The sequence below is a fragment of the Sceloporus occidentalis genome, unplaced genomic scaffold (assembly GCF_023333645.1).
Source record: "Sceloporus occidentalis isolate IW3139 unplaced genomic scaffold, rSceOcc1.0.p SCAF_8, whole genome shotgun sequence".
Lineage (NCBI taxonomy): Eukaryota > Metazoa > Chordata > Lepidosauria > Squamata > Phrynosomatidae > Sceloporus > Sceloporus occidentalis.
The window spans coordinates 18,500,257-18,525,705 of NW_028316988.1; the positions used below are offsets into that span (position 1 = coordinate 18,500,257).

General features: G+C 44.4%; 1 protein-coding gene across 9 annotated transcripts in view; it reads right to left on the reverse strand.

The window, feature by feature from the left end:
• LOC149308102 (bromodomain-containing protein 3-like) overlaps window positions 1–25,449 on the reverse strand; it is a 36,122-nt gene that overhangs the window by 7,180 nt on the left and 3,493 nt on the right. For 2 of the 9 annotated variants that reach the window (XM_089535082.1, XM_089535078.1), the window contains exons 1-9: window positions 23,563–23,749; window positions 13,927–14,268; window positions 13,112–13,249; window positions 12,616–12,763; window positions 11,074–11,309; window positions 9,311–9,682; window positions 6,514–6,642; window positions 3,511–3,702; window positions 1,467–1,532 (exon numbers count right to left, since the gene is read on the reverse strand). In XM_089535082.1, the coding sequence (XP_089391208.1) occupies window positions 1,467–1,532; window positions 3,511–3,702; window positions 6,514–6,642; window positions 9,311–9,682; window positions 11,074–11,309; window positions 12,616–12,763; window positions 13,112–13,249; window positions 13,927–14,127 (1,482 nt within the window). In that variant the 5' untranslated portion in view covers window positions 14,128–14,268; window positions 23,563–23,749. Of the gene's footprint in view, window positions 1–1,466; window positions 1,533–3,510; window positions 3,703–6,513; window positions 6,643–9,310; window positions 9,683–11,073; window positions 11,310–12,615; window positions 12,764–13,111; window positions 13,250–13,926; window positions 14,269–20,872; window positions 21,105–23,562; window positions 23,750–24,042; window positions 24,291–25,332; window positions 25,386–25,449 lie in introns of those variants that run through there. The other 7 variants (XM_089535080.1, XM_089535079.1, XM_089535083.1 and 4 more) reach the window with 7 other exon arrangements.

Sequence of the window (25,449 nt, forward strand, 5' to 3'; positions counted from 1 at the left end):
AATTTCAATGTGTGAGGTGTAGGTTTCCAGTAGTGCTGGATGCTCTTTTTTCACCAGCAGGGAGAGGTTTATCTCTGCAACTATGGAGATTAGAAGCTTGCCTCTTGCACATTGGGATGCTCAGGAAATCCCGGTATATTTCTCTGGATGGCAAACACTATGTTACCTCAGCAGGACCAAGTGTATGAGAAGGGCATGACAATGAACATAAATGACAGGGGTTGGCAACGGGGTGGCAACTGTTTCCCCACCACCCTCCCATAGAAGGCAAAGGCTGCTGCCCAACTGTGGTGCACTGATAAATTTTGGAGAGCACCGCATCATGAAAAGTCTTATAGCAACAACCTGAAGGAGAATCCAAAAAGTTTAAGCAGCTATATTAAAACAACACAAAACAAATCTACTCATGTTCATCTCTACTAGGAGCAGATCATTTGTAAAGCTAAGGGGGTATTCATTGCCCATTCAAATTCAAGCCTCCTCTCCCCCCAACACTTTGGACTGCAAGTTCACAACCATACGTAAATTCTGGGAGCATGTATTTCCCCTCTAACTACAAAGGGGCTTGCAGCTACACAAAGAAGGAATAGAGAAGCCCAATGGGAGTGGCAGAAGACACCATGGTCCTGGGGCCCATTTACACCACAGAATTATAGCACTATGATTCCAGTTTAACTGCCTTGGTTCCATCCCATGGAATCTGGGATTGGCATTTTAGGGAGCGGCATCCAGAATTCTCAGCCAGAGAGCTCATGCTGAGTCTTCTCCTTGTCGTTGTGTGCCTTCAAGTTGTTTCTGGGACCTCCATAGGTATAAAAATCCATGGATGCTCAAGTCCCATTATATACAATGGCATAGTAAAATGGTGTCCCTTATATAAAGTTGCAAAATCAAGATTTGCTTTTTGGAATTTGTGTTTTGAATATTTTCAGCCAATGGATGGTTGGATCTGTGGATGCAAAATCTGTGGATACAGAGGGCCAACTTTACTCCCAAACTATGCATCTATTTCTTCAGGGGTGTGTGCAAGCCCATGCAGGGCAGGCCATTTACTCGGAATCTATGAAGTATTTCTTTTTCTTTCATTTACACTCTTACCAAGCCAGGCTGTACATGTGGTTTGTCCACAGAGATACATGTTTCCTGTGTAGAAAAACCATGTGTATTTTTGCACATAAAAGTGTTTCTCTGTACAGAAAACATTTTTGTGTGTGTGCAGAAAATGCATCTGTGTTTCTGCATTTAAAAACTGTTGTTTCTAAACAGAAAACAAGCTTGTGTGCTCGGAAACAAAGCATATTTAAGTGGACCTGCAGAACTAGCCGTCCTTTATGCAATAATGCAGCATCACATCCTATATACACTGGCTTTTCCCCAGAGCTCTGACTAACCCTACAGAACTTTTATCACATATCTGCACAATAAGGAAATCAACAGAAATTAAAAAATAAAAATAAAACAAATACATTCCATCCATTCCAGTCTCGGGAGTCATTGACCTTGTAGCACTGCCTCACTGAGCGGGAACGGTCCTGTGTGAACAAGAAGACAGGCAGGGAAGCAAATAGTGCATCCACGCTGCAGTTCCAGGTGGTTGTGGTTGGTGGGGTGGATAGGGGAGAAGGGGCAGGGAATCCGGGAATCCCACTTGGGACTCCTGGGAGATCATTCTGGGAATCTTTTCCTGCCTTCATATTTTACATGTGTCAGGTTTCTGACCTTTCTGGCCACTAAAAGTGCAAGGTAACATTTACAAAGGCCCAGGGTCCTCATGTTTCAGCATGGCGTCATTGAGAATTTTTTTCTATTTGCAAGGTGTTTTAATGCTTTTTTTTGCACTCTTCACTCACAAGATCTATATTCAAGCTCACACTCTCTGCCCCATATCTGACTCGGGTTCTCATATCATCTCCAGGTCTTTATTTATTTATATCCCGCCTTTATCCCGGTACAGGGACTCAAGGTGGCTAAAGGCGGGATGTAAATCAATAAAATAATCATCATCTTGCTAGTGGGGGCCCACATGTAGTAGGCTCTCTCTAAGGGTGTCACAAAGTTTAAAGCAAAGATGGGTAATGTGCCCGCATCTGGACCCTCCTAGTGTCATTCTTGGACTCCAGGACCATTTTCATGGCCTCCAAGTGAAAAAAGACCTCCTTTTGCCCTCAAAAACTCTCTAGAGAGTATGGACAGCTTTGCAACAACCCCCCCTCCCCGCCAGAAGCCATTTTAAGCCCAGGAGAAGCCCTTTTCTGAAACTGAAGTGAATAAAAAGGTGTCTCCTGGCCCTAGAATAGCCTAATCCACCTAAACATGATGAAAATGCTCCCATGCCTCCTAGAAAATGTTTGCGTATTTGAAGGTGGTATGTGGGTGCAGAACTCTGGGAGCTGAAACAGACTGCTGTGCGAGCTGCATAACCTCCCCCAAACCTGTCAATAAGCCCCCAATGCCACTCGGCGTGGCCATTCATACTTTGCTCAGAGAAGCATCTGCTACATGCCCCATAGCCAAATGTGACATGATTTACAGCAGTGCTGAGAACCCTAGAGAACCCTAGTGGATCTCAGCTCTGCTGTCATTGTTTCACGTCTGGTTACTGGAGACACAGCCAGTGTGGTTATGGGAGACTCAGCCAGACACTTTTCCAAATCTGCATGCTCACCACGAAACAGGGAATGGTCAAACAAAGTGGCGTCAAGGGCTTAACAGTAGGACAGGAAGGGGCCTTGTACAGAGATGAAGCAAAAACCAGCGCACACAGCCCCTGAAAAAAGGACATTTGCACATATAAGGGATATTTATGCGTGCAGGTGTCCATACCAGAATTCCAACCAGTGGTGGTATTAAAAACAAAACAAAACAAAACATATACACAGGTAGTCCTTTGACATGAATGTCTAATCATAACCAACTGTAGGGGATAGTGCTCATCTCCGTTACTAAGTTGAAGAGCCAGCGTTGTCTGAGGACTACTCTGGTGGTCATGTGGCCAGCATGACTGCACTGAACGCTGTTACCTTCCCACTGAAGTGGTACCTAGTTATCTACTTGCAATTGCATGTTTTTGAACTGCTACGTTGGCAGAAGCTGGGACTACTGATAGGAGCTCACCCCATCATGCAGCACTCAGGCCTTGACCAGCTTATCTTCTGATCGTCAGAACTGGTGTCTTAACCACTAAGCTATCGCATCCTACAAACATGCAAAAATGCTTCCAGAGTCCACCAGATGGCCTTTGGGGACATTAAAAAAAATTGCAGGAGAAGCAACAAGGGGTATGTGACCTTCCATGGTCTCTGGGAGTGGGCTGGTAAATCCCCCTAACCTCCTACAGTTGCTGACCCCTGGACTAGTAAAATATTGCTGAATGGGATCTTTGGAGAGGCTTGTTTTATTGGGGCCTGACTCGAATCCTCTCCCCCAGTTCAGGGGAGAAGTGAAATATCAATATCTGAAGTGGAGGGAAAGCGGATTTGGGACTAAGCAGGATAAGTGGCAGCCACTCACCTGCTCCTGTAGTTCAGCCAGCCGGGTGGCCCGCTCCTCTTCAGAGTCCGAGCTGTCCGAATCCGATGAGCTCTCTTCGCTGCTGTGGCTGCTCTCCATGCTTTTGCTCACGACTGGCGCGGCAGGAGGAGGGGGTGGTGGGGGCTCTGCCGGCTCGTCCGGCATCTTGGCAAATCTCATTTCAAAGACATCCTGCAAAAGGAGCAAGGTTTGGCATGGAAGTGAGTGGGTGGGCAACAGCAACACTCCCAGAAATACACACAAAAACAACCCCTAGTGGTGTCCATGAAGGCAGTACCAGCTGGTGAGTGCCAGGTCAGTACAGCAATGAATCCACACTCCAGGTTTTGGATATCTCTAGAGGAATTTTCTGAGGTGCTGGACCATCTCCCCCCACCCCACCCCCCAAAAAAAAACCCCAGGTTCCAACTCCTTTAAAACCTGTTGTTAAGACCTGGACTGGATTTACCATCCCACTAACATGGGACCCACCGGCTCTGAGCCCTTGAAGCAGGTGTAGCATGGAGACTTCATCCTGACACTTCAGAACAATTCACCTTACTGTTTCTCCATTAGCTCCCCAATGCATATGTTAAATGCACAGAATCAAAGAGTTGGAAGATACCACAAGTGCCATCCAGTCCAGTTCTATGCAAGAGTGCCAACGTGCACATATGCAGAACAGTTTAACAGAATCATAGAACCATAGAGTTGGAAGGGGCATCTATTTCACAAGGGGCATCTAGTTCAGCCCCCTGCCATACAGGAATACAGTATGTCCAAAAGAAGCCCATCCAGGCTCTGTTTAAAGACCTCCAAAGAAGTAAAGTCCACCACCCTTTGAGGCAATCAATTCCACGGTCAAGCAGCTCTTAAGTCAAAAAGTTCCTCCTAATGTTCAAATGGAATGTCTTCTCTTGCCATTTGAATCCACTGCTGCTGGAGCAGCAGAAAACAAGCTCATTTCATCTTCTACATGACTACTTCAGATATTCCATTCCTGCATGACTCTGGGCCCAGCTCCTTGCAGGGTGGATAGTTATAGTCCCTGGAAAGGTTTGTGTTTTTCATACTACAGATCCCAGAATTCCACAGCCACGAGGGACCCAATGTTGGCTGAGGGATTCTTGGAACTGTAGTCCAAAACAGAAAACAACAATTTGTTCATGCTCTGGACAATTCTTCTGGCATTTTGCAAGGGGAACAATGCAGTGATTTAAATCAATGGCCTTAGCAGCCCTCAGAGAAAGTTGCTTACTAGTTGGGTTCTAAATCTCTGATCTACGCATGCATCCTTTCAAACCAAAACCAAATTTAATTATAAATAAGCCAATATAGTGGCTTGAGCATTGGACTACGACTCTAGAGACCAGGGTTTGAATCCCCACTCAGCCATGGAAACCCACCTGGGCAAGTCACAGTCTCTCAGCCTCAGAGAAAGGAAATGGCAACCCTTCTCTGAAGCAACTTGCCAAGAAAACCCTATGATAGGTTTGCCTTAGGGGCGCCATAAGTTGGAAAAGTCTTGAAGGCTCACAACAACAGTATAAACATGCAGGACCTTGGTAACGTAGACATTGTAAATCATTTAAGAATTATTTTTTAAACTTTTTCAGATGCATAGATGAGGCACAAATTGCAATTCAAACAGAAAGATGAGGAAACAATAATATGCCTTGTTTATCAAAAGTCTGGAGTGTCCTGGTCTAAATTTACCTGAATTTTCCTAACTCTTTACTCTAGTTTTAACTGTTTATACATTCAAGGATGCATTTATTACATTGGTTCAGTTTGGGGAAAATGGTGTACTTGCAGGCGGCTTCTACAGAAGTCCAGTGGGCAACTCCAGCAGTGGGTTGTAGCCAGCAAATGCTCCTGCCAAAATTAATTTGGAAGTGTTTTAAGCCGCTGGGGGACTCTCTGTTATTTTTGATCCAGCACAAGAGTATCATTCTGGGGCCAGAGCATACAAATGTTATCTTTGGGGTGCCACGACTCCCAGAATCCTCTAGCCACCATGGATAATGGGACTTTAGTCTGCAATAATGCTTTCAAACTCTGTTTCTGCAGCAGTAGGACTGAGGAAATGCACATTACTCTGGATGAAAGCAAGCAGGACTTTCCCCTGCAAAGAAGTTGCCTCTTCCATCTCTGCATGCTCTAGGGTTTGCCTCCTTCCACTCAGGAACAGAATCAACCTGCCATCCAAGAAACTGGACCAGATGGGCAGATGATGGCAAACCACAAATGCAGATGTATCATGCAGGTAAACTATGTATTTCTGTTTATATACACATGTAAGAAAGAAACTTACATAACACATTTGGTTCAATGTGTTGGATGTAGGTAAGCTTGTAACATGCCAAAGCGTTTGTCAGAATCCTGTGTCTGTGAGCTATAGGCATCATAATTAATGCTTTATACATTACTGTTGTAAGGATGGGTTTGATTTTATAATAGCTTGTACCTTCTAATGCTTGTTTTGTACTAGCTTTATCATTTTTATCATACGGCTGATTATCCATCTGAAGAAGCTTATCTTTTGGAGGAATGGAGAAGAAAACTACCTGGGGATATTCCATCCTCTTGCTGCTGTTAGTCAGTATTTTTTGCTGTTTGCCAGCATCTTCTACAATTTTGCTGTTAGATAATAATTCATTTTCTACTACTGGAAGGGATTCCCTGCCGTACATTAATTCCGTTTAATTTCTGTATATAATACAGTTGTTGTTTTTCTAAAGTTCAGCAACTTGTTGATACACACCAAACCAAATGCGCTATGTAAGTTTCTTTATTACATGTATATATATATACAGCCACACATAGTTTAATGGCATGATATACCTGCATCTGTGGTTTGTGTTTGTTTGCATTAAGATGGTGGCAAATACAATAGGCAGACAGAAATCTTCATTTCCATCATTTCCTTCTTTCTCCTCAGTTGATTAATCTAGCTGGCTGGTTATGATGACTGCTATTATTTTGGCTACTAGCCACATTTACCTGAAGCTTCCTGGCCATGGCCACAACTTCATGGTCGGGAGGATTGTACTTGTAACAATTAGAGAACATTAACCGAATATCCGCCGCAAAACCCTGGGCGTCTTGATATTCTCGGCTGTCCATTTTTTTCTGCAAACACAGGAAGCCAGAAAAGTGGGAAGGGAAAAGAAAGGACAGGGGCGATTGGATGGGAGACAGGGAGGGAAAGGGGGAAAGCCATAAGCAACATGCATTCAGAGATGAAATGGGCAATGTGAGGAAGCTGGTTCTTTTAAGAAAAAAGCAAGCAAGGAAAAAAATAATAATCCTCTTTGGCTGCATCCACACTGCAGAAATAATCCAGTCTTGACACCACTTTGACTGCCACAGTTCAATGTTATGGAATTCTATGAACAGCAGTTTGTTGTGGCACGAGAGCTCTCTGAAAGAGAAAGCTAAATGTCTCACAAAACTATCATTCCCAGAATTTCATAGCATTGAGCCGTGGCAGTAAAGTGATGTCAAACTGGATTATTTCTGCAGTGCAGATGTAGCCTTTGAAAGATCACAGATGGGACCACAAGGGTCACTGCAACAAACAGAACCATTTCTGCCAGCACTTTTGACATTCAGATGTGTGAGAGCGATGAAATCATCCCAGTGCCAGGGAAGGGGGGATTACAGCTTAGGCTACACAGCTGACAAAACCACTAGCCAACTTGATGGCAAGCCATGGTTGCGTTAAGAAAATGACAACTACTTTAAAGTGTGAGACGAAAGATTTCACACTTCCATTCCCAGATTTGGCTAACAAGGCCCCTTCACAAAAATCTGTATGTCCCCCTTGGGCTCCCACTGAACCTTGATAATCCCAGATAGACTCTTTTACTACATGGAAGTTCTCTTTTCAGCTATAAAGCCAAATGCCAGACCAATCTGCTTTGTGAGACACTCCTGTTTTTCACAAGTCCTCAATGAAAAGTTTGAAAGACCCTTCTGGTCATCCTAATTTTCGAAAGACATCTCCCAGGACAATATCTGTGCTCTCTATAGGCAGAAACAAGGAAAAACCACACTGTTTAGCTTTGAGGAGGGGGAGTTTCCAACCTTAAGCTTAAGGTTGAAAATGTGCCTTGTGTGCTTTGTGGGTTAATTCAATAAATGTAACACAGGTTGAGTCTCCCTTATTCAAAATATTTGAATAAGTGGTATTTTGGATTTCAGATCTTTGTGGATTTTGGAATACCTGTGTTTGCATATATGTACATAATGAGATATCTTGGAGATCGATCCAATTCTAAACACAACATTCATTTCTGTTTCATATACACCTTTTACATATAGCCGGAGGGTAATTTAATACAATATTTTATAATAGTTTTGTATATGAAACAAAGTCTGGGTACAATGAACCTGCAGAAATCAAAGGTATCTCTATCTCAGCCATGCATGAAAAATGTTTTTGGTTTCTGGAATATTAAGGGCCAAAATGACTGTTTGCTTTTTCTTTGAAATAGTGTGAATGATGCTTGCTGAAACCAGAGGTACCAAAATGAGGGTATTAACCCACAAATGCCCATGAATTTTTCCTTCAGTCCTCATATTTCTAGCCTCGTAGAGAGTGAGACACTGAAAATCGTTCACACCTATAACTCTTGTATTTGTTGTGTGTCTCAATCCCTCGTTCACTTTGCCTGATCCTTTTGTTTGGATTCCTAAAATGCATTTTAAAAGGATCACTACAACACTTGAAATTTAGGGACTGAAGGAAAATGTAACTAGGAGGACAGGATATATGTTCGGGGTTACATAGCTACACTCTGGGTTAAAACCTCCAGAAAGATAGAAAACTCCTAATGGCAGGTGGAGACATGGGCTGGCATTGGTCCCCTATATAAAATGAGAACATCAAGGTTTGTAGTTTGGATCTGGGGTGGGAGGATGGGTGAGTGGGAATATTTTCAAGCCATGGGTAGCTGAATCTGTGGATGCAGAATCTGTGGATATGGAGGGCTGAATGTAGACCACTTAATTTTAAAACTAAAGATTTGTTTAAAATAAAAAAGTTAGTTGAAAATATTTCTGGAAGAATTTTTCTTTTTCTCCTAATCCAGAAAGGGCACCACTTTTGCCCTGTATTGTTATGTATTATCTTTCCATTGTGGTGGGAAAAGTGCTGCCCACCAAATATTGATGCACTGCAACACCCAACAGCTCCCACTAGCACAGCCAATAATACGGAATGCTGGGAGTTGTAGTGAAGCCACATTGGTGGTCTGCATGGATATTCCCATTCCTGGAATATTCAGGGCAAAAAGGTAAGTTTTTCTAATTCGATTTAAGGTAGGTACAGCCCACATTTGGTGCACAGCTGGCCTTCCAATGGGAAGACAGTTATCAATCAAATAAGGCCTATGGTCCTGTGTCATGTGGTTAGTGTGACATCAGGGTAGGGGGAAGTGGTGTAAATGACCAGTGTAGACATGGCCTCTACTCCCACATGGTGCATTGGTTTGAATGCTGGACTATGACTCTGGAAACCAGGGTTTGATTCCAAGCTCAACCATGAAACCCACTGGGTGACTCTGGGTGAATCACACACTCTCAGCCTCAGGGGAAGGCAATATCAAACCTCCTCTGAACAAACCTTGCCAAGGAAACCTCATGATAGGGTTATGCCTTAGAGTCGCCATAAATTGGAAAGGACTTGGAAGGCACACAACAACAAGAGTGGGATAGAAAATAACCAAATAAATAAACGAACACATCCTCCATATATATTAGAGCAAAAGGACATAAGAGGAGGGGGAAAACATACTTTCACAGTACTGAGATCCATTGGGTGTTTGATGATGTCGTGGTAGTCATGGAGCTCCAGGGCCTCTGCATCCACTGGCTTGTAGAAGGGCCAGGCATAGGCTGCATGCTTCTTGGACAGCATCTCTTTGAGGATGCTGTCGCAGTATTTGAGGTGCTCTGAGAGCTTGCCCTTCTTGCCGGCGTGCTGGGGGATTTCCCCATCTTCCAAGTCCTTCTTTGGCGGCTTGATGGGCCGCCCACCACTTTCCCGCCGGGCAACCACTTTGGCCTGCTTGGAGTCAGAGAGTGGGGTGGGCGACTCGCTCCGGCTGGCCGTGATGGCTGATGTGGTGGGGGTGGTTGTGTCCGCTTTCCGCTTCACCCCCTTTTTCTGAAATTCAAACACAACAATTGTGAAAGTGTGTTGAGGTTTGTGTGTGTAGGGTTTTGTGTATGTGTGTGTCTTCAAATAAAGCAGAGGTCAGGAACAGCTGAGAGCCAGCATGGTGTAGCATTGGACTAAGACTCTGGAGACCAGAGTCTGCTCCACCATGGAAACCCACTGGGTGACCCAGAGCAAGTCATACTCTTTCGGTCTCAGAAGAAGGCAAAGGCAAACCATCTCAGAACAAATCTTACAAAGAAAACCCCATGACAGGCACACAACAACAAGATCACCACCATCATTATTATTATTGTTGCTGGCCAGAATCCTCTTGGAGAATTATGATTTTGGAAATGGACTAACACCTGCAGGAATTAGAATTAGGCGGTTCTGTAACATCTGAATCCAGTAAGAGGCTCCTGTTACTACATAAGGGAGTTGGCAAAGTGACTGTTGCACAACGGGACCTGATGAACACTCTTGCTGGTGTCTCATTATGCTTCTTTGCAATTCACTAAGAGGATTCCTTAGAGCCCCTGCTATGTAGCTGCTGCTGCTGTTGTGTGCCTTTAAGTTGTTTCCAGCTTATGGCGATTCTATCATTTGTTGAGAGGGGGCTTGACACTGTCATCCTCTGAGACTGAAACTGTGTGACCTGCCCAATGTCACCCAATGGATTTTCATGCGAGCTGGGATTTGAATCCTGGTCTTTATAATCCAATGCTCAAACCAGTATGCCACACTGGTATGTGTAAAGTTATGTTCATGTATGTGTAAAGTTATGCAACATACGCCATAATGGAAAATTCCATCCATCATTATAATCCGTATTTCTATCCTGTTTTTTTCCCCAGGAGTGAGAGGCAAGGTAGTTTATGCATTTAAAGGATTACAGTTAAAAACATATGAAGAGTCAACTCTTAAAAAGAATTATAGCACTGCCAATATTAAAACCACACACTTTACCAAAACAAAAAAAAATATTAATAGTCAAATAAATCAAATAAAGACCACCCACAGAGCACATGGGGCCATAACTCCCCATTTTTTCTTGTGGATTCTGTTGCATGTTCCCCAAAATCACTGCGCACACTCTTGGGTGCTGGAAAAGTATACGGTCGGCCCTCTGTATCCATGGATTTTTTTATCCATGGATTCAAGCATCCCTGGCTCGAAAATATTCAAAAATAATACAAATTCCAAAAGCAAACCTTGTTTTTGCCATAAGGGACACCAATTCACTGTGCCATTGTTTAATGGGATTTGAGAAACCATGGATTTTGGTATCCATGGGGGGAAGGCGGGTCCTGGAACCAAATCTCAGTGGATACCGAGGGCCCACTGTATTTCAGAACGGTGTCTTGTGTGGATAGGACAAGAGACCCTTCGGGGATTACCTTGACAATTGGTGGTGTTGGAGGAACGACAGGCATGATGGGAGCGGCAGGGGGAGGAGGTGGTGGCGGAGGGGGGGCAGCGGCAGGAGGAGAGGTGATGGGGGTGATGTTTGCGGTAATGGTTGGCACAGGCGTGACGGCAATGACCGGCGTCTGCGATACGGAGGGAGGGACATTCTGAAAGGGGGCTGGCGGGGACACCGAAGAGACAGCTGTGGTTGCTGGATGCTGGGTTCCTGTTTTTGAAAAGGACAAAAAGAGATTAAGCTCAAGATTTAACACAGTACCCATGCGTAATGGGAAGTACAGGATCCCATTATGTGGGTGTGGTGCATCTGCTTTCGGTTTTATTACTGATTTTAAAGGACCTACTATGGAAAGGGCTCAATGTTATTCCCACAAACAGCCACTTTTAAGATTAAATAAAAACCTAGAGTGGTTCCCCATCCCACTGACATGGGAGCTGGCAGAGAGCCTGTGTAGGTGAACAGAATTTGCAAGGAACAAAGAGGAAGAATGGCACCAGATAGGCTGCCATGCCAAAGGCCAAGATGACACGTATTACAGGATATGTTTCATGGGAGGCTGACAGAAGTTCACTCAGATCACTTCAAGAGTCTGGGAAATGCATGTCTTAGCATTATGGATGCATCTACGTTGTAGAAATAACACAGTTTGACACCACTTTAACTGCCATGGATCTATCCTTCAGAATCTTGGGGTCTATAGTTTAGAGAGGCACCAGCACTCTCTGGCAGAGAATGCTAAAGACCTTCCAAAAGTACAAATCCCGGGATTTCATAAGAAGACACAATAGCATTTAGAGTGGTATCAAACTGCATTATTTCTGCACTGTAGATGCACCCACAGTGCTAAGACATGTATTTTCCAGGCTCTTTATGTGATCTGAGTATATTCTTACAGTGTAAATGCACTCTGTGTCAGATGCAGAGAAACAAACTGTAAAGGAATTGTCCAAGGTACTATAAATCATCCTTTTACCCCAGCCCGCCTCCTCCTTACAACTTGGAGGATGCATCTGGCTCCAAATGCTGTGTACAACTGTCTTGTCAAACATGCGTATACACACACACACACACACACACAGAGAGAGAGAGAGAGAGAGAGAGAGAGAGAGAGAGAGAGAGAGCTCACAAAATTGGTTCAAGCCCATTCTTAGCAAAGATAATTTAATTCTGGAAGTACTTTAGCCAAATTTGTGGAAATCTCTGAATCCCAATTGGAGTGGGGGTGGCTAAGTTAACACTCCAGGGTTTATAGTAAAGCTTGGGAAATGTACTCCTCTGGACTATAACTCCCAGAGTTGCCAAGACAATATGTCCTGCATAGCAACCAGCAAGACTGAATGGGAGGCTCAGAATTGGGAGTTGCAGGTTAGAACAGTAACTGTGAGTAAGAATGGCCTCTTGCACCCTGCATAGGGCCCTCCCATGATTGATGGTGGAAGAATCTATGGTTTCCAATCAGAAAAATAAATCAAGTATGCTTCCTTAGTGTCACTCATTCAGCTACACGTATAACCTGTGTTGTGTGCACTGGCAGCCATCTTGCGAGCTTTGCCTTTCGGTACTGGAGGTAACAATTCTACTTCCTCTTGAGGCATCTGGGCCACTTTCTGCAGGAAGATCTTTTCCAAAGCTTGGGCCATGAGGACAATGTCATCCGTTGGCTAGAGACAGCCCAGCAGGCAGGGCAAGGAACGAGGCAAAAGAAAGAGGGATGTCAGTTAGCGTTGTTGTCATGATGGAGCAAACTATACACAGGACTTTACATTTTGAGTCTGGAAATCTTTTAATGTTACATTAATCGTTCCCTTTTAAAAAGAAAACATAGCCATTCACACTAGACCTCCTGTTCCACGTGAAACTATCTAGTACTGCAAACTACAGCTAATTTTGCTTCAAAACATCTCCAGCCTTTAAAAAGCTCATTGCTGACCGTTGTGCTGTTCTTAACATGTTATTTCCAACCTTTGCAGATAAAGCATGCATCGCCGTAAGGTGCCCCCGATGTTTACCTTGTTATAAATGTAACAATTTGTAAACATGGTGTTGAAATCCTGCATACATTCACTGGCGCTCCAGTAATAGTTGTGTTCCAGTCGTTTCTTGATCGTCCCCATGTCCATTGGGTTTTTAATGATTTTGTGATAATCCTGGGGGAGCAAAACAACTGTTCAGTATTTTCAATGCATTGTCAATGTCAAGCAACAACAACAGACAAATCCCAGTGTCCAGGGATCACACATTTGAATGGGAAGGAAGTCATTTTATTTGTTGTGTTTCTTGTGTGTGTAGTTGTAGTTGAAGTTGAGTAGTTTTGTTTGTGCGTGTATATATGAAAAACTTTCTCTGAATAAATCTGGCCAAGAAAACTTTATGATAAGGTTGCCATAAGTCAGAGTTTATGTGAAGGCCCATAACAACATTAATAAAGAGGAAACAAGGCCCAAACAACATGCTTGGTCATGGTTTGTTTCCCCTGATCACAGTTAAGTGTTGCATCTGAATCAGAGTCTGAAAACATTTTATTCTGGACTACAAGTGCCAAACACATACATGTTCCCCTACTGGCAAGAGAAAAGCTAGGCTATGGCTGAATCTGCAGAAATAATGCAGTTTGACTCCACTTTAACTGCCATGGTTCAATGTTATGTTATTCTGGAACTTGTAGTTTTGTGAGCTATTTAGCCTTTGTTGTCAGAGAGCTCTGGTGCCAAAACAAACTACAAATTCTAGAATTACTGTACATGGGATGGAGCCATAATAGTTAAAGTGGTGTCAAACTGCATTAATTCTGCAGTGCAGATTCAGCCTAAGGAAAGGTACTCACTGGTAAATTCAGCTTAATTGCATCAACAGGTTGGTAGAAGGGCCAGGCAAACTGGTGCTTCCATAGTGTCTTCACCACAACATTCTGCATGTACTGGAGCTGGTTGGTCTTTCTGCCTGGTTTCCCCGGGTTGGTCACCTCCGGGGGCGGTGGGTTGGCAGGGCCCTGTGGAGCCTGGATGGCCGATGTGACCGCAGACATCTCCCCCCTGCCTCTTTGTCTCACTTCTGCTCAAGGTGAGGATGGTGGCAGTAGCAGCAAATACGAAGAAATGGACCGTTGTCGTCCTTTACTAACCCTGAACGGGAATAGCATCCCATTTCCAGAGACCAGCCATGCAGCCTGGAGGAAGAAGCAAAAACATTTCACTTTCTCAAATGGAACACAGGGATAAAATAAAGACATGCCTCTAAGGATGGATCCACACTAGAGAAATGATCCAGTTTGACATCATTTTAACTGCTAAAGAATTCTGGGATCTGTAGCTTTATGGGACATTTAGCCTTCTCTGTCAGAGTGCTCTAATGCCACAACAAACTACAAATCCTAGAATTCGATAGCATTGAGCCAGGGTGGTTAGGTGTCAACCTGGATTATTTCTGCAGTTCAGATACAGCCTAAGTAAATGCATTCCTCAGCATGATTTCGTTAACTGGAAATCTGACACTAGAAACAATGACTAACACAGAAAGAAGAGGAATAGGGCTCTCACTACAAAAATCAGAAAAGCTGTTCTACATATTTCTTCCAAACCAACAATATGCAAATGTAAAATGAAACAACTGGGTCAGATAAACCTTGCATGAGTAAACAAAAACATTTTGAACCGTCCAGAGACCATTTGAAGCCTTTCGCCAAAATACATGCAGGGAGGACTTATTTTTTTCTGGCAATCTCCGATTTTGTTATGATTTCTATTCTGGCGGCCAGACTTACAGAGCTGTGCTTTTCAACATGTTTGGGGGTGATGCCGAGGCAGGACTATCTGCTTTCTCCAATTCTTTCTGCTTTGCTATTTATGTATGCTCAGAAAGGGATTCTGGAGGTAGCTGGTGTTTCCCTTGCCTGCTGTAGGAAGGCACACTCGGCTAAAGTAAAATCAGCTAAATCCCATTCTTTCCCGGCTCAGATTTTATTGCATTATTTACTGATTATGTGCTGCTGTAATCTGACATGAAAAGTATGCTTTTCTCCTGTTTTCTTTTACAATTTTTTCCAATGCCCATGGTGCTAACAAAAACCTTCCAGCTACAAAAGATGAGGAGGAAAATGGAGACCAGGAAAGCATAGAAAGACTGAAGAAAGGAGCTCCTTTGTCAAAGGCTTTATTAACCAAGGTATGCTTGTAAAGTCAGCCCTCTGTATCCACACATTTAAGCATTCATTGCTTGAAAATATTCAAAGAGCATATAAAGTTCCAAAAAGCAAACCTTGATTTTGACATTTGATTTACTGTGCCATTGTATTTAGTGGGGAGTCTTGGAACCAAACCCCAGCAGAGACCAAGGGCACACTGTACAAAGCAGAGATGTTTCGCTTATATTCAAGTCCCATTGGCTTGAATATAGGCGTGGGTCCACACCCCATTCTTTCCCCCTCCGTTCATCCCTCGTGCATAAATGAGGGACGCAGGTCTGAAGACCACAAGAACGGAGGGAGGACTGTACTTGGCTTGGCATAAGATTACCATGTTTGAAATAAAAATTACAGTTTATTCTGATAATAACTACAAATTGAATTGACTTTAAAAAATGTATTGCTGTGTTACAAATGGAGCTACAAGGTCTTGATTTCCCAAATGCACTTGAACTAACAGCACTGGCAAATCATCATTTCCCTGGAAGGCAGCTTGTTTAGGAGCAGCTTGATACCAATTTGAGCCAGCACCCAATGGAGACCAGTTGGGTTTACACTGGGGCAACTTCTCCAACCACACCAAACAAGCCAAACAGACATCACTAGTATGCACACACTCTTGCATCTATGAGTGGCGCATGGTGTTTTCCACATCAGTGGGCCACTGAGCTTTCCACTCCAGATTTCAGTCTGAATTCTGAAAGAGCTATTCCAGGGGCTGATCTTCAAAGTAGCTCAGTACCTTGGAAAGTTCCTTTAAAAAACGCTACTTTCCAGAATCCCCTGTGCGCACACAGACAATCATCTCCGCAGGAAAAGCAATGTGAAAGAGGTCAGCTTGATAGCGGACATTCAGAAAGCTTGGAATTTATCCTCCAAATTTGTTCTTATGGCTCATTCAGGAATGACACGTCCCAAGCCATACAGGAGTAACCCTTTCTGCAATGTACACATGATGTAGTGGTTTGAGAATTGGACTTTGACTCTGGAGACCAAGGTTTGAATCCCGGCTTGGCTGCTGATATTCGTGGGTTACCTCGGGCAAGACACACTCTCTCAGCATCACAGGAAGGCAAGGGCAAACACTCTCTGGACAAATTGTTGTCATATTCAGGATGGAGCAAGCTTGTTTTCTGCTGCTCCAGAGACTAGGACCTGAAACAATGGATGCAAGCTAAAGAAAAAGAGATTCCAACTGAACATTAGGAAGAACTTCCTGACAGTAAGTGCTGTTCAACAGTGAAATACATTGATTTGGAGAGTGGTGCAGTCTCCTTCTTTGGAGATCTTTAAACATAGGATGGATGGGCATCTGTCGGGAGTGTTTTGATTGTGAGTTTTTGCATGGCAAGAGGTTGGACTGGATGGCCCTAGTGGTCTCTTCCAACTCTATGATTCTATGAAATCTTGCCAAGAAAACCCTGTGACAGGTTCGCCTTAAGCTATAAAAGACTTAAAGGCGCAAACAACAACAAAGACCAAGAGCCGGGAACTGACTCGATGGCACACAACAACAAGAACAGGGTTTTCATTAGCTTCCTTAGCAATTTCAAGAAAACCAAAACTAACTTTCAACCTAAAATTCAAGACAGCAGGACTTCACCACTATTGCGTAGCTCAAAGGACAGATGGCTATCCTGGGCATTTGAAAGGAGTATTCTCTTCCAAACTAACAGAAATGCGACTCAGATATACATTTTGCTACCCTGGTGCTGGAAAGTTACTTTTCAGAGGCAAATTGCTTCCTTTACCCTTTCCTAAGATCTTTAAATTAAAGGTTAGAGACAATGAGATGCAACACAGTTACCTGCACCTGACGGATGAAAATAACATCCACTACCCCTAACAGAAGCTAACATTGGTGGCGCTATATAAATAAATGAGAATAATGATAACAGAGCAGGGAGTCGCATAGAGATGCAGTAAGTATCTTCCTCTTCAATGGCCTCACTGATACCTTTCTCCCTCCCATAGTTTAGGACAGTTTGAGGCAATACTGACCTCAAGAAAAAAGACATTCAACTACACAAACCGTACAAATGTCAAGACAGGTAGCAATGGTATGAAGGGGGTAGCAGTGAAGCATTGTCCAAACCTTGCAGGGTAACCGAGGGAAACATTTTGTGATGTGATCCAGGGATTGTGACATTAAAGAGGCGCTGGCGAATCAGAAGCCACTGTGCCTTTTTCATTGGAACTAAGCAAGTGTTTTTGAGATTTTGGCACTTTCCACACAGGAACCAGTACTTTCTATGTAGATAAGCATACTTCTGTGCAGAAATACAGTGGAACCTTGGTATCTGCTGGGGTTTGGTTCCAGGACCACCTGTGGATACCCAAAACCTGTGGTGCTCAAGTCACATTATATTCAATGGTGTAGTAAAATGGGTCCTTTATTTAAACGGCAAAGTCAGGGTTTGCTTTTTGGAATTTGTGTATTTTTTTGAATATTTTCAAGCCATGGATGCTTCAACCCATGGATAAAGAATCCATGGATATGGAGAGGCAACTGTATTATTTTCTGTGCAGGAAAAGGCATTTCCTGCACAACAAACTGCACTGTTTTCTATGCATATGTGAATCTTCTGCTTTTTCTGCTCAGCATTTTTGTGCAGGAAATAATATTTCTGCACAGGGATATTATTTAGCGTACAGAAAAAGCGGTCTTCTTCACAAAACCACTCTGTGCAGATTTTGCATGGAATAAATGCTAGACGTTTAAAATACTCATCAGTCCAGATTCTTCTGAACAGGGTTTGCTCAACACTAGGAAAACATATTTTTTTAAACTACTTTATTTTAAAATTTCTTTTCAAATGTTCTTTACAATACTATTCACCGCCCGCTTCAAGCAAGAGAAGCGAGGTATCGTTCTCAACAGCTATGTCCACAGTTGTGCTTGGGACTTCTTATAATATTTGTTGGGTAATCCATCATCATTATTTATTACCATCTTAGAAAATCACCTTTTGGCTTCTCTGTTGCTTTAAAAGAATGGAATTGATAAGAGAGTAGCATCAAGTGTTTAAAATGTCTGACTCTAAAATGACTTTTAAAAGTAACTTTTAAGGCACAGGTAGAGAAAATGCAGCCTATGGGTGGCATGAACTTTTCAAAGCTGTTAATGGGGAGCCCAGGGTCCTTCCAAAGAACTCCTATCTAAAGGTAAAATAGTTACTTGTCATAGCAATGAGCCAGGGGCTTAAAGGCACCAGATCTTGTCTGATCTTGGAAACTAAGCAGGGTTAGCCATGGTTAATACTAGGATGGGAGACTGCCAGCAAATACCAGGCACTGTAGGCTATATTTCAGAGGAAGAAACTGGCACAAACATCTCCGGGTATTCCTTGCCTATGGAAGCCCTATGAAATTCATGGGGTTGCCAGAAGTCTGATGACCTAACCAAAAACAAGGGATGATGGGAGTTGTCATTCATTGGAGTTGGGGACACAAGGTTCCCCATGCCTCTGTTAAATGAATGAGATGTTCAATTCTGGATCTTTCTTAACCACTTAACCAAAGGCGTCACAAAAGCAGCAGAGAATTTTCTGCCGTGAACAGCGATAGTTCGATCCTTTGCAACAGCACCGAGGAGAGGGCTGGAGAGCAGCAGACAGATGCCACTTTGTTTTCAAAATCTGCAAGTCTGTATAGTATTTGAGCTGCTGTATTTTGCCATTTCTTCAGTACTAAGGTGGGAAAAAACGTGGGAGGGGAACAGCTGTGAATTGCACAAAAATACCGAGTTCAACTCAGTCAATCCCACAAGGAGGAACTCAATAGCAAAAGACTCCCAAACTAAATAGCAATGCATACCAAATATACAATAACGTAAAGAACAGCCATGTGGGTTTATAAGTATATAGCAACAGTTAGCATCAGTGCAAGTTTCTTCTAACCACATAGCATTTTGACCTTGGTTCACAGAAGATTTGGAGGTGTGAGAGTTGGATAAATTTGTTTTTAGAGTGGTTTTGTAAAGGAGTCCAAATATCCTTGAAGAGCAAAAATATTTTGTTCCAGCTTTGGCCAATTCAAAGTGAAGTGGTGCAAATTTCTTCCTCCGTTTCATGCAGGAATTAGCCAAGACTTGGCTGAAATAACACAGTATCTGTATTTGTTGTTGTCATAAATTTACCAACCCACATGGCTGTTGTATTTGTTATGGTGCATTGATTTACACACTGGAATACACCTTGGGGGCTTTGTTTTCTGCCAATGGGTGTGTTAGCTCAGAATTGTACCAACCCCAGCTATGGAAACATCAGAGCATCAAGACTTAGAATGAACTACCATGACACTTTAAAATACACATCTGCACCAGAGCTCTCTGACAGACCAGGATGAATACCTCACCAAATTACAAATCCCAGGATTCTGTAGAATAAGTCATGGCACTGAAAGTGGTGTCAAGCTGCTTTAATTCTGCACCTCTCTAGGAATCTCTAGGTCCTCCAGCACCTATGGTCAACCTCTGCCAGAGGTTTATCATAGAACGATGCTGGAGGACCTACAAATGCCTAGAGAAATGTTTTCTCAAAACCGCAAATAACCAAATCTGCCAAAGACAAAGCCGCAAATGCGGAGGGCCAACTGTACTGCAATATCGGATCAGGATCGAAAAAGATGTGTTATTTCTTTTTTGAATGCAGGTATTATGAATGCCGATTCACTCCCTACAAATTGCCGAGGGCTTAACTCAGAAGAAGCCAAAAGCAAGGAAATTATTATGCGGATGCATCAGGACAAAACAAGTTCAGGTGCCAGCTTCCTACAGTGCTCATTCCCTTCCCAACTGGACACCCAGCAGTAGAAAACTGCTATGGCACATGCAGGTTTTCTTTAACCATTGCAACAATTGCCCCACTCACCAACAGGGCACCCTTCAGGGCAGCAAAAGTATCACTTCGACTGAGCAAAGACACGTTTCTTTCAACTTTTTGGCATGTCCAGTGGCTCAGTTCCCTTGGACAGCACTGATTTCCAGCATTACAAGAGAAGCAAAAAACAGGTTCTCTTTCTCTTTTCTCCACAGATTGTGCCTAACTTTCATTAAGTTATCACTTCCTAAGCGTGAAGACTCTGCTTTTTAAGACTGACTATATCCTGTAGCCAGAGATGCCAGCGTTAAATAATGAAAAGAAGCATGACCACATTGGAGAATCTATCCAAGCCTTTCTGAGATTGCACCATTTTTGGTTTATTTAAATTACGGAGGGGGGGGGGGTTGCGGCATCAGAGCAAAGCTCTAGGAAAAGCCCCCTCGCCAAAGGAGAGCAAAGCTCTGGTGCCACAACAAACTACAAATCCCAGAATTCCATGGCATTGAGCCATGGCAGTTAAAAGTGGTGTCACACCGACTTGTTTCTGCAGTGCAGATGCAGCCATTGTCAAGCAGGTCCATTAATTCTGACTGCTTGCAGGAAGACTTTTACAAATAGGATTTGAATACTCTAGACTGAGGCACCAGATCGCATCTGATCCTGGAAGGTAAGCAGGGTCATCCCTGGTTAGCACTTGGATGGGAGACCACCAATACATACCAGGTGCTGTAAGGTATATGTCAGAGGATGAAAATGGCAAAACCCACCTCTGAGTATTCCTTGCCTAAGAAAGGGAAATTCATGCAGTCGTCCTAAGTCTTGACTTGAAGGCACAACATACATACACATGGTGTAGTACAGTAGTTTGGGTGTTAGATTCCTGCTCTGGAAACCAGGATCTGAATCCTTGCTGAAGCATGAAACCACTGGGTGACCCTAGGCAAGTCAATCTCTCTCAGCTTCAGGGGGAGGCCATGGCAAACCATCTCTGAACAAATCCTGCCAAGTAAACCCCATGATATCAGCCGTAAGTCAGGAATGGCTTGAAGTCTTACGACGATGACAACAACAACAAATACACACACATACACTTTTACAACAACATTGAAACCACCTGCCCGACCGAAGCCAGTCTCAATCTGAGTACCAGGAAAGCAACAGAAACACAGTCTTTGAGTACACTTCAGCATGATAATTCCTGAAGGGGTTCAACTACTAAGGTGATCCAATTTTGCCAGATCCTTGTTGGGTGGGGAGGCATGAACCCCCTCCCAATTCTGGAGCCTATGTCTGGAAGGAGGTTAGTCTGGGGGGAGTTGAGCCCCTAGCCCCCTTTCTAGAGTCAAGGCAGTTTGGAGATAGTTTGGGGGAATTGGGCTTCTCCCATTCAGGAGTCCATTTCTGGGAGGGGGCTAGTCTTGGGGGGGTGAACCCCTCATCCTCTTTCCAGAGTCAATGTCTGGGGGCTCCTCTTGAGGATGGTGAAGGGGGGTTTACTCTTGAGAGGGTCCCATTTCCAATACTAGGGTGGGGAGGCTATCCTTGGGGGGGGGGTTAATAATTTTGAAGCCCTATTTTGGGGGAGTTGCTTATCTTCTGCAGGATGAGTTGAGCCCCTCACATGCCCCTCTTCAGGAGTCCATGTCCAGGAGGGGGCTAGTCTTCAAGGGGGTCCCCTAGCCCTGGGGGGTTATTTTGAAGCCCATGTCGAGGGGAGACTAGTCTTGGGGAGGGGAAGCTTGAGCCCCCATCCCTTTTCTCCTAATCTTCTGGAGGGGGACTCAGCCTGCCCCCCACAAGACTAGGGACTCCTTCCAGATAGACTTTGAAATGGGTGCCCCCCAAAAAGTTGGGGGGCTAGTTTGGGGGAACATTTAGAAGCCTGTGTCAAGAGTGCTAGTCTTGAGGTGTTCCTTTTTCCATGTTGGGGGGAGGCTAATCTTGGGGGGAGATATTCATTTCAAGGTCCATATAGAGGAGGCCTGCTAGTCTTGGGAACTTGAGCCCTCCCCAACCTTTTTGGAGTCCATGTTGTTGAGGCTAATCTTGTGGTGAGTTGAGCCTCTCTCATTTCCCCCCTTCTGCAGTGTGGGGGAGGGGGGGGATACTAGTCTTGGGGGGGGGGGCATTTTGGAGCCCATGTCGGAAAAGGGTGAAGAAAGTAGTCTTGGTGAAAGGGTGGTTGAAGCTCCCCCACAGGAATGGGGGGGTCAACTCACCCTTCACAAGACTAGCCCCCCTTTCCCATATGGCCTCTGGAAAAGGGACCCCTCCTTAAGACTAGTCCCCCCCCCACGGACTTCAAAATGGCCCTCTAAGAATAGTTTCTCTCCCCCCAACTTGACTCTGGAAAGGAAATGGGGGGGGGTCAAGTCCCCAAAACCTTACACCCCCTTTGATATTGGTGTGTCCCCCCCAAAGACTAGCTTCCCCCGAGCATGGAAAGGGCCCCCCTCAACACTAGTCTCTCCCAACAGGGACCTCAAAATTGCCCCCAGCATGGACTCCAAAAAGGAGTATTGGGGGGCTCAACAAGGGCCTCCCCAAGACTAGCCTTCCCCTGACATGGACTCTATAAAAGGGGGAATGTGGGGGGCTCAACCCGCCCTCCACAAGCCTAGTGCCTCAAGGTGGACTTTGAAATGGGTGCCCCCCAAAAGTAGCCTCCCCCACATAGACTCTAAGGATTCCCCCCCAAGACACTGACTCCAGAATGGGTGAGGCATTGACCCTCCAACCCCCCAAAACATGTCTTCCCAGACATTGACTCTGGAAAGGGGGACAGGGGTTCACACACACACACACACACACACACACACACACACTAGCCCCCCCCAACATTGACTCTGGAAGACAGGCCAGGGGTTCACCCCCAAACATGGCCCCCCCAGAAATTGACTCTGAAGGGGGGGGTTGAGAGGTTCACCCCCTGAAGATGAGCCCCCTCCCAGATACTGACTCTGGAAGGGGGGTTGAGGTTGGGGAGGTTCAACCCCTGTCCCCAAGATTAACCCCCTTCTTAAGGACTTGTGTCCCCCCCCATCCCACCCCCTAAATTCCCTCTTTTACAGCCCCCCTCTCCCTCTGCAGCCCTGAGCGGCCTTCTCTAGGGCCTATGGAGGCCTCCTTTGTGTGAGGCCCAGAGAGAAAGAGAGGGAAAGTGGGCCTGGGAGGAAGAGAGGGAGGCTGGGAGGGAGATAGAGACCCCCCCACACACAATCCCCTTCCCTTTCCCTTTCGAAGATGGCGGGCAAGAGGGCCCTTCTTTCAGCACTTCCTTTTCCCTTTTGTTGCAAAAGCAGAGGCTACATTGTTGCAAGCATTGTTGCCTCTAGGCACCCAGGCCAGGGATATGCTCTGCATCTGCAACAGGGCCCCCTTTTCTCTCCCCCCATTTTAAGGCCTTATGCCTCTCCTTAGGCTTTCCAGCCCCCCCCAACCCCCTCACTCCGCTTACTTGGCCTCCTTTCCTCTTTTTCCTCCCCTCTTCCTTTGGCTTTGAGGCCTTCTCTTCCTCCTCTTTTCCTTTTTTCTCCTTCCCTCCTTCTTTTCCTTGCCTTCCAGACCAGCACCAGCAAGCGATGCGCTAGCAATGCACCCCCCTTATGTGCCCCCCTCTTTCTAGGCCGCAAGGGAGGCTGGGAAATGGAGTCCTTTGAGCCTGGTTGGGCAAAGAGCGCCCTCAGGGTCGGGACTACAAGTCCCAGGTTGCGCCCTCTTTCCCTCCTTCCCTCTTTCTTTCTTTCTTCTTCCCTCCTTCTTTTTCTTTTTTTGGAGGGGGGGATCCAAAAAAGGAGGGAAAAATAAGAGTAAGATTTAAAAAACAAATTCCCTTCCAGTCCTTGCAAGATCTTGTTCTTTCTGCCTTTGACACACATGAATGGGTGTTTGCTTGTTTGGTGTGTGTGTGTATATGTGTGTAAAGAAAGTGACTCACCAAAGGAAGGGGAGGAGAGATCTAAGGAACATCAGCTTGCCAAGAAAAAGTCTGGGTCTCAATCTTCCTCCTTTCCCACTTTCTCTCCTTTTCTTTGCTCACTTCAAAAGGCAGCTTTCTCCCGCCTGATTTTGCATTTGAATGAAGGGATGACTCCTCCAGGCCCTGCCAGGCTGCATTCTTGAGGATGGAAACCCCACCGAATCATGCCATGGGGTTTACTTCTCAGCAGACAGGAAAAATTCACCCTAGATGAGGATGAAATTGTTGTCAAATGGTCAAAACACAGTTCAATATTCGCTGCACGATTCAATATTGGAATAACAGTTCAATGTTCAAAAACAAGAGATTGAAATTGCATGGCTCAATATTCAAAAACAGATCAAAAACAGTTAATGCAAATGCGGGAAGTTTATCACACGACGTTTCGCCAGACTAGAAATAACGTGAAAATAAAGCGAACGTAAAGGGGACAAAAATGGCAGCTTTTTAGTCTCAGGAAGTACTGAAAGTAAAAAGCTGCCGTTTTTGTCCCCTTTACATTCACTTTATTTTTGTGTTATTTCTGGTCTGGCGAAACGTCGTGTGATAAACTTCCTGCATTTAAATCCCATTTCTCAGCAGGATTTCGCTAGTGAGATAAGGTCCAAAGAGCTCCCCTTGTTGTGGTTTGGTGCCTTCAAGTCAATTCTGACTTATGGAGACCCTAAAGCAAACCTTAGGAGAGCCAGCATGGTGTAGTGGTTTGAATATTGGCTTCTGACCATTGGAGACCAGGGTTTGAATCCTGTCTCAGCCATGGAACCCTCACTGGATGATCCAGAGCAAGTCACAAACTTGCAGAGAAAACCCCATGAAAGGTTTGCTATAAGTTGGATGGCTAGAAAGCACCACAACAACAAAGGCAACCCTATCAAGGGGTGCTCTTGCTGAGATTTGCTCAGAAGGCCAAACACTGATCAGAACAGAGACCGCAACCAATAAGATAGAAGTGCGGGAATGAGAAAGACAACTATGGAGGAACCAAACAAGATCCTAAAGTGTAAAGAGATCACATTAAGCGCTGAAGTTACAATTGTCCAAGCCATCACATTCTGTAAAATGCTTGTTTTCTGCCACCTTCATTTGAAGTATAGCTTCCCTCCATAGCTGCAGTGTTATCTTTAAAGACCTCGGGTGGATTGAAGGAGTCCCACGGAATGGCACCAGAATGAGCCACGATGTTTGCTAGCTTCTTCCTCGTATCTTATTTCCTGACGGTGCAAAACAGAAACAATAAGATTGTCTTACCTGCGAGGAAAAATAATGAGTTCTCCAGCGCTTTGAAAACAAAGAGGAGACTCCTGTAGGAAGAGAGAACAAGAGAGTCACTCAACACCTGATGCATCCCCTGCTAAACTATCATCA